The sequence below is a fragment of the Echiichthys vipera genome (genome assembly GCF_963691815.1).
Source record: "Echiichthys vipera genome assembly, chromosome: 17".
Lineage (NCBI taxonomy): Eukaryota > Metazoa > Chordata > Actinopteri > Perciformes > Trachinidae > Echiichthys > Echiichthys vipera.
Genome location: NC_139842.1, coordinates 7,159,426 through 7,169,459, shown reverse-complemented (window position 1 = coordinate 7,169,459; position 10,034 = coordinate 7,159,426). Strand labels below are relative to the sequence as shown.

The following is a 10,034-nucleotide window of genomic DNA, read 5'->3' as shown; positions in this document are numbered from 1 at the left end:
GTCATCTCCTGCAACTCTTCCTTATTAATGTTACATTACAACAAATTCACAACTTGACTGCTGTTGGAGAAGGTTGCCCATATAATTAGCATCAGTTTTTCAATGCTGAGTGAAACACCCCCACTCCTGACCGTTCCTGACTGCAGCTAACGTCACCTACAGGAGCCAAGATGGACAAAAACAGCCTTGCTAATGAGCGTGCGATTCACAACTTCACCAGGCGTGAAAAAGCCTCGGCATCTGAATTGAAAACGTTTACAAGCGAACACATTTACAAAATATAATGTCCATAACAGGTTTGGATATTAATGGCTGCCTAATATTCCTTTGAATATCTTTTTTTAAATTGAAATATTCGAATATCGAAGTTCAGGGTCAAAGCAGTACTGGGGGGACATTGTAGTATTCAGGTGTACTTTTAGTACTTTTTCTTTGCAGCTTGAAAACACATGGAGCACCACCCCAACTTGCAGGTGTTGTTTAGCACTGTGTTGAGTCAATGCTCTGATTAGTTGTTAGTCCATCCACTTGCAACCAGAGGCTTTTTTGGTTTGCCCCCGTTGATAATGACTCTTGAAAATTTTAAATGCACTGAGAGCACGTCATTACTGTTGCAGGTGTTAGTTCATAAGCCAAAGCACTCGACAAATTAGGCCTAAGTGAATCAACTCAGTGTTGGGATTCACCAAAAATTCACTTCACTGCATTTGGTGTGAGCACCGCAATTTGGTGGTGCTTAAAGAAAAAGTCAAGGGATCGTAATAGTCAGTATAATTACGGCTCTGGGGACCATGGATTTCTGCCACATTTCATGGCAATGTATTCAACAGTTGTCAAGTTATTTCAGTCTGGACCAAAGTGTTGGACCCAATGACAGACTGACATCATCATCATCCCTATAGCCAGCTCTCTATTGTGGCTGAAACCTGCTGCAGAATCTATTTCCAGATCAAATTAAGTACTTTTACTTAAGACATTCAATTTAAAATGATTTTCCCATTGAAAAGCGATAACATCATTATAATTATTATTAAGTATGCCATTCTACTGTAGGTCTTAGACAAAGTGGGTAAAATGTTATTTTTCATACAGCCTAGAAGTCTTTTTGGATGAGCCCTTAAATTCAAATCATCAACCTCATGTGAAGAGTACTTTCATGTGAAGTGATAAGCATTTCATCTACATTTATTCCCAGCTGTCTACCATCCTCCTTTTCCCTCTGTGTGTGTGTGTGTGTGTGTGTCTCTCTCTCTCTCCCCATCTAAGTGGCCTGGAGGATTAAATGTGTTTAATTAAGAGTTGATTATGTGTAGACGGCTGACACAAGGGGATCTGGACGGCTTCATCCCATCGCCTCTACTCTCACCCTGCACCCCCATTTAACCCCTGCAAAACGCACGCACGCACACACACACACACACACACACACACACACACAAACACACACACACACACGCTTCCTTCTGTTATTTCCTTGCCTCTTTCATCTAGGATTCATCCTCCCTCTTTCTACTTTTGCTTCTTCCATTACCCCGAGTGGTACAGTACCTTAAACTAATTATTTTTCCTTCTTGTTGTGCTGGAATTTTACAGCGTGTGTTTGACATTACATCTGATAATGCAGGTATCGTTGACAGAAAGGAGAGCGAGAAAAAAGATGGAAAACAGTGATGAACACATCAGAAATACAGTTAATACTATCTTTAGGTTTAAAAATGGAAAAAACATACTGCTTTATTTCAAGGTTCAAGAGTCATCTCAGATATGTGTATGCTGCTGATCCGTCAGATTCCAAAAGCAATGGTCAAAAGACAACTAAATCAGACTGACATAATAAATATTAAAGATAGAAAAGAAAATACTAGTGCATACGGTAGATAGTACCTACTGTATGTAATAAAAATATGTGTGTGGTGCTGGAAGGCCGATTAGGTAATGATGTTGAAGAAAGTGTGTGAGAAAGGAGAGGTGGGAAAAAAATGGGGGTGGGGGGAGGATTTAACAGTAGGTAAAAAAAGAGATGGAAGAAGTGAGGGAGAGCAAGACAGAAGAACGCAGAGTGCTAATAAGCTCAGTATGGGGTGAAAAAGAGGCCAAAGCTTGTTTATTGCAATTGTGGGAAGATGAAAGTAAAGGAAGAAGCCTCAGCGACATCTAATTGCATACATACTGCAAGTAGATAAGACATTTGTGATCGCGTAAAATGTGGAAAACTTAAAACTATAATAACTGATATATAAACCAGAGCATATTGAAGATCTTCTGTTGTTTGGTTCTGTGCTTGTATGTTTGAAAAAGTAGCTATCATGTTGATTGATATCATATATTTATATTTAAGCACATATTTGGGGAGTAACTCGATGTAAGCCATGTAATAAAGACTTGTACCTGACACAGTAAAAGAAGCCAGTCCGGATACTAGAAAACAATTGAACGCTCACATTTCCTCGGCTGATGCTGAGGACAAAATAGTGAGGCAACAGAGACCACCTTTAAAACATGCCATCACTCTTGTCACAAATAAGCCCTCAGGAAACATGCTCACTAATTTGAGTCTCAATCCACTGAAGAAGCACAGGGTTATATTGAGCATGTATATGTTGTGTGTGTGTGTGTGTGTGTGTGTGTGTGTGTGTGTGTGTGTGTGTGTGTGTGTGTGTGTGTGTGTGTGTGTGTGTGTGTGTGTGTGTGTGTGTGTGTGTGTGTGTGTGTGTGTGTGTGTGTGTGTGTGTGTGTGCGTGTGGTCAAAAGAGAAAGAGGGGGGACAGATGGGTCACACAGTGTTTCCTCAGTGGGTTGGGAGCTGGAACACAGCTAATTACATCTTAATTAAAAATGACCTGTCTTTCTCTTCGCCTCTTTGAAGACACGTGTGCTTGTGTGCTTGTGTGTGTGTGTGTGTGTGTGTGTGTGTGTGTGTGTAAGACAGACAGCAACAGAGAGTGACACCTATGTGTATAAGTGTGTCAATATAAACAGGTAAGGGGGTTCTGGTGCTGAAATGTGAAGATACTACGAGAATTTAATGGGTCTGCAGTGGATTCACTTTTCTATGAGCTCAGTACTGCATTGTGGTGTATTCAGTGGATATAAAGGCTTTTTCCCTGTCCTTTCAAATTATCCACTGCCTTGTTTCTAAATTGCACTCCATGTGGAGGGTCGCTTTAAGACAGTGAATCCCAAGTGCGGTTACTTGTACCGCTATACTTCTCGAGTATTAAGATTTTAAGATTGTGGTGTAGCGAAACTAATTTGAATATAAAATATATATTGACTCAACTTTAAGTCCTGAACATCACATGTTGAGAGTGTATAAAAACCAGTTAGGCAGCCCCCTCGCTCTGACATCTCTCCATTCATTGCATGTATATAGGTCCTGTTTGAATTTCCCCTTGCAGGATTAATAAAGTAATAATTCTTCTTCTTCTTCTAAAAGAAATGGATACAGCTTACATTGTTCAAATATTCAGTTAAAGGTAATGGATAAGCTGAGCACATCTATGTTCCCCAGCTTCTGTCTGTGTAATATCTGTGTAATATGAGACATTATCGAGACCCTTCAAAGAGTTTTATGTTCTCAGCAATATATGTTCTCTAGGTCAAAGGTTGAAATCACCCACTTACAGCTCATTGATGCTATAGTCCTTGTAACCTACACTGTCAAATTTGCAGGCAAGACAGTTTTCTTGGATTTTTTCTTTAGACGTTGACACCAGTGGCTTCAAACTGCATTTAACATGAAATGAAACACCCGTCTCCCTTCATTTGTTTGCAATTTGAACTTAAAACATAGATATTAATCTCTCAGACTAACATTGCTAGTTTAGGCCTAGGGAGGACCTTGTCAAAAGTAATGGATAAATGGTGAGCTAAAAAATGAATATACTTATAACAAAGTTAGTTGAAATCAGTGGCGGCTTCTGGACTTTCAAGGAGGGGAAGCTTATTTTTAGTCGTGAATGAATGAAAATGCTCCACTTTTTTATTTTATTCTTCAAGATCACTGATTCGCTCATTTAGCTGTCAATCAGAAAAGGATTCCACCTCAGTCAGCTCATCCAATCATCATGCAGAAGCCGAGCGTCCAGGCCAGCCCACTGCCCCATAGAACCCCAGAGACGCTGAGCGGCCGATAGGCGGGACAAAGCCCAGCATTTATCCTATTCAATTCAATTCAATTTAATTCAATTCATTTTTAATTATAGTGCCAAAGTAGTAGTATAGTGCAGTACATATTTAACCACTTTTTTTTTTCTGGTGACATTTTAGGGGAAGCTGAGCTTCCCTTGCGGTCTTAGAGCAATCGCCACTGGTTGAAATATAGTTAGCTAAAAGATAAAGAGTTAAAATATAGTTAGATAAGTACGGTATGGCGATGGGACGAATACATCGACTATTGGCAATCGCTGAGTGCATCGCCGGGTGTAATAATGGGACACCAGCACACACACACATGGGAGAGTAGCTTATCAATCGCTGGTTGCTGATCTGATGGTGGCTAGTTGGAAAATGTTAACATATTATCCAACCCTAGCTATAAGTACTGGATAAACATTTCAAATATAGGTAAATAAAATAGATGGGGTAATTGTTTGCCAAAATTTATGGTGGTGTCCACTAAGGGGTACTCGAGTTTATCTACTAGGAGGGTATAGCTGATAAAAAAAAGGGTTGGGAACTACTGCTTTAAGACATGCACCGTAATTATCTGAACTGACACACTAACTACAGAAGATAGTGTATTGATAAAAATACTACTTTTACAACTACTTTTTTCATTTGACCTCTATGGTTGCACACGCTGTAGCTGATTTGTGATGCAACTGCAAATCTTCTGTTGTCAGTCATTTTACATTAACTCAGTGTTCTTTCATGCAAAACCATGCAGACACACACACACACACACACACACACACACACACACACACACACACACACACACACACACACACACACACACACACACACACACACACACACACACACACACACACACACACACACACACACACACACACACACACACACACACACACACACACACACACACACACACACACACACACACACACACACACACACACACACACACACAAAGGACTGACCATTGTTGGAGCGTAGTGACCTGGCGGAGATGCCGTTGGTCCCTATAGGATGATGTACCCCGGTTCCATCCACCATTCCTGCTTCCCCTGGCTGCTTCATAAGCTCTGTCAGAGTCCTGAAGGAAGGAAGGAAAACACATTTACACACTTTGTAAAAGTATCCTGATAACTATCTGAAAAGTAGACATGAATCACAAGAGTTCACACAAAGGAAACAGAGAGAGATAAGTTGTCAAGTAATGAGAGTGAAAGTGGACTGAAGGGAGAGTGTTAGAGATGTGATGGGACAGAGTAAGAAAGATAATAAAAGAAACAAAACACATGTTCATGTGGACATAATATGAAAATTCATTATTAAAAGTATCCTCGAGGCAGCGGCAACAGGTTCGACTCTGACGGCCCTTTGCTGCATGTCTCCCCCTCTTTCTCTCACCCCATTTCCTGTCCGTCCTACTGAATAAAGGCTTGAAAACTGCCAAATTTTTTTAAAAAAGTATCCAAACTGCCTTCATGTTAAGAGCTCTACCTGAGGATAAAAACAAGTTTTGGAACAGATTGGTGATGTCTATAAAAACAAACCGAGCAGAGAACCCTTAAAATTAAGTTCACGATAGTGGAGTGGAGGATGAAAAGCATGAGTCGCTGGATGTTTGCCAACTGGGAGCATCAATCATTTATTTAAAAAAAAAAAAAAAAACTTCCGCTCTTGCCATCTTTTATTGTTTGATGCCTTTGAACAGGTTGTGATGCCTCCTCAAAACTGGAACACAAGCAGGAAACAGACGTACAGTTTTAACTCTTTCGGAGCCGCTGTAAACAAGCACATGGACTGCGTTTTGTTTCAGACACAAGGTTGTTGCTCAGTTTTATTTCTAAGTAGAAGGATTCTCTTGTCTATTCAGTGCAAGATGGAAGGAGAAAAGTGTGGTTGCAGCCAGGTCATTTGATTTGTCAAGTATGCCTCACACAAAACTGCATCACTGTCTTATGTGTGATTGCAGTTTGATTGCTTGAATGAACAAACCCGGTAGAATCCAAAGGATTTCACTTGCCCTTTTAAAGTGTCGGCTAACAAATTTTGTCCCGTCATAATTTGTTTTTAATTTGATAAAGAGAAAAAAAGAGGAAAAAAGTCAACACTGGATTTATATAGATCAGTTTCATTAAATTTCCACCTCTTTAATTGGTTTTATAAACTATCCAGTCTTTGCTCACATTAACAAGGACTTAAAAACAAGAGAACGCTGAACATCATGAAGCCACTGACAAGGAAATTATAGCGACATAGTCAACAAATCAGCTGTGACCTGAAAGCTGCTATCAAGAGAGCCATAAATATTTCCTCACTGTTAATCCCACTGTTGAAACCCTTACCAAGCCTTCTAAAATGCAGCAGAGCAATTGTCTTTTTATTAGCCCGCTGTGAAATGATTGCCTGTGGTCCTGAGAGCAGTAAGCATAAAAACACAAGCACCTGTACTGTATAATGCATTCAACACATTAGAATTGGAATATGTGCTAAGTGTCAGGTACCATTGTCAAGGTTACAATGTTTATTTTCTGTATGTTTAAGCAATTTATTTCTCAATGATAAGATTAATTACAAAAAGAAACTTGTATATTCCAGGTCATGATACAATCATTTTGACTTTGCCTTATGCCTGTGACTAGGGTTGCAAAGGACTGGAAAATTTCTGATTTGGGAGTTGCAAAATTGAAAGTGAAATAGCATAAATATGACCAGACATCCCTGTTTTCCGGGGTGAGTCACGGTTGTTGGTGGTCTGTCCCTAGCTGGAGCTGTACCTGGAAATGTCCCTGTTTTCTGTGTTAAAAACAGACGGCAAAGTGAAATAATTTTTCATAATATTGTGGCAAGATCAGACTGGCTGACGTCTCAATAGTGTGCTTGTATCCTCCAACTGTCACCATGATCGAAACACATGAAACCAGAATTTTATTTCATTGTTAAAACAGTAAATATTTCAACGAATTAATAATGATTCTTTAATTTCAGAAATATGGTCACCTGATTGTAATCATACACCGCATTCAGCAGCACTCCTCCATCACATGTAGAGATATTGTGCCAGCATCCCATTAAATAGGAATTCAGTAAAATGAAAACCCTCGGTATGCAGAGTGCCCTCTCCCATCACATGTGCAGCCCACATTACTGCCAACACCACTGCACTCTCTGAGCCAAAAGACTATGTGCTTTAAGAAAATATTTAATTATATTTCTGGAAAGAATATGTTTTATAGTTTTTATGATATTTCAGTTGTGTGAAAGTGCTAGTTTTGGCTAGCTAGCTGTTACCATGTGAGATGTAGCTTGGTTAAGCATGCTAATTGAGGAGTTACAATTGCTTTATTGCTTTATTTCTTTCATAAGTTAGATGTTCACTTTAAACTCTTAGCACACAGCAACATTGTTGGCTCAAAGTAGCTTTCTCCATTAGTTAACTTGCTGGCCAACTCACCACATGACACATTTTACATTGTATTTTACAAATGAACTGATGTATTTGGCAAATTATGATAAATACAGTATGAGCAGATAACCCAAATATTTAAATTTTATTCCTGTTATTTCCCATTGATTCCCATAATGAATGGTTTCCACCTTGAATATTCGTGGAATTTAGCAAACTATACCTGTCTCCATCGGGGTAATGCCAATAGGGCTTAGCGTGAAATCACTTAAAGGGGCGCTCCACCAATTTTATAAATGAAAATTAGTTTACACGTCATGAGGAGTATGAGTCAACCCATGAAAACAGCTGTATGATGTGTTCTTTGTCAAGTCTGTCATGACAGAAGTTTTTGTCTTTATGTGCCACTTGTCTACCAAATTGTGGTCCAAATCAATTCATGCTTTGAAAATATCAAATCAACTGTTAAACAGTACAATTCAGTTTCTACCAGACACCAAAGAAATGCTCTTGATGCTTTTGAGCAGTAACTTTAAATGGTAAATGGACTTGTACTTATATAGCGCCTTTCTAGCCTTCTGACTACTCAAGGCGCTTTCACAGTGTTTGTCACATTCACCCATTCACACTGATGGAAGTGAACATCTACACACCATCTAATCTAATCATTCACACCACATTTACACACCCATGCGCAGCACGGGGAGCAATTCGGGGTTCAGTGTCTTGCCCAAGGACACTTCGACATGTGGACCTGGGGAGGTGGGGATTGAACCTCCAATCTCACGAATGGAGGACGACCCACTCGCCGCCATTGAGCCACAGTCGCCCCTTTACAGCACAGCACCAAATCAGAAGTTTCAGGCATGAAAAATCTGAAATCAGATTAGTATTTATTCGCACAGCCAAGGTCCAATGCAGCTGCACGCAGCAACCAGCAGTGGAGTGGTTGCACTGAGCAGCTCCCCGGTGTGATGTGAAAAAATACCCAGCTCAACAAAACCTCCCCCGGATAAATTAACATCAGGAGAAAGTTTGTTTCATATACCCCTGCTAAGATGGCGAGTCATGTCTTTTGGCAAATTTAAATATATACAAGCTTAGTAATGGAATTCATTCTTAAACCCCAACATTTGAGGTTTGACAGATACAATAAAACTTTAATGATTACCATGGAGAAATCAGTGCATTTGACGACGAATACACATAAAATGTGTCCTTATACCAGATAGCAGTGGCATCAGCCTGCATATGCCACAGGAACATACATGTACCCACACATGCATCTCAATTGACCTTTGTGTTTTCTGCCTGCAAGACAATCCTTTTATCTCTCTTATCTCATTAATATCTCTCCACTAGCAATTCATTAAATCATCAATAGTGAGCTGAGGCAGTATCAACGTCACTCTCTTGTCTCCCTGCCCTCTCACTCTCTTGCTTTTGTCCCCTCGAGAATCCTTAGGAGTGCTATTGTTGAGCACTTGTTGTTCTCTACAGCCTCTATCTCTCTTGGAACATCGTCTCTTTCATGCTCTCCTGTTCTAATCCCATCCTCCTTATCTACTTAACTTTATGCATCTGACTCCATTCCTCTCCTGTTATCTCTTTCCCCCCTTCTTCATCGTTTTCATTGCTATGAGCCTATTTATCTCTCCCCGTATTGCTTCCTCAACCCCCCGTACCTCTTTCTCCCCCTCTCAGCCCTCTGATTCTGCAGCTCTTTCACTCACATCATCGTATCTGGTCGGCCTCACCCTTTGGCCCATTTTCTATTTTCTCTCTCTTCTTTCTTTCTTCCCCTTTAGTATTCTCAGCCCTCCCTCCTTCGCTTTTCTTCCCTTCCCTGAGGAAACTGTCACATAAACTATTCTAACTTGCAATATTAGCACTCTTGAAATGATACAGAGTGATGTGAGGCCATCAGAGCCCCCTATCCACACACATATACACACACACACACACACACACACACACACACACACACACACACACACACACACACACACACACACACACACACACACACACACACACACACACACACACACACACACACACACACACACACACACACACACACACACACACACACACACACACACACACACACACACACACACACACACAAACACAAACACACAAAAGTTATCACATACATTTACTATTAGCTTTCACCTCAACCAGCTTTTTATATCGTTGTCACAAATCACAAATCTGCACCGCTTAAAGGAATATTTTATCGATTTTAATACAAGCTTTGTGGTTTGGATGTGTGGGAAGTGTGCGCACATTAACAGTGCTCCCAGTCCTTTCCTCCGTGGCAGAGATCCCTGCTGAGTAGAGCAGCAGAGGTCCGCCAAGGTCCGCTGACTGGCGCTCCAAGCTCTGTGAGCTGCGGCCACGGAGGGAAGCCAAGCTTTGTGCATCTGCACACACTGCCCGCAGTGCCATGACACAGATTAAATCAGCAACATAGCTCTTTAAGTTGTGA

The 10,034-nt window shown here is 40.5% G+C and overlaps 1 protein-coding gene across 1 annotated transcript in view; it reads right to left on the bottom strand.

The window, feature by feature from the left end:
* The window catches only part of LOC310959904 (protein shisa-8), a gene marked incomplete at both ends in the record, with an annotated part of 103,278 nt that overhangs the window by 56,688 nt on the left and 36,556 nt on the right, over positions 1-10,034 (bottom strand). Inside the window, one exon of the mRNA XM_083931429.1 lies at positions 5,106-5,221. Coding sequence (XP_083787555.1) covers positions 5,106-5,221 — 116 coding nt within the window. The remainder of the gene's footprint in view (positions 1-5,105; positions 5,222-10,034) is intronic.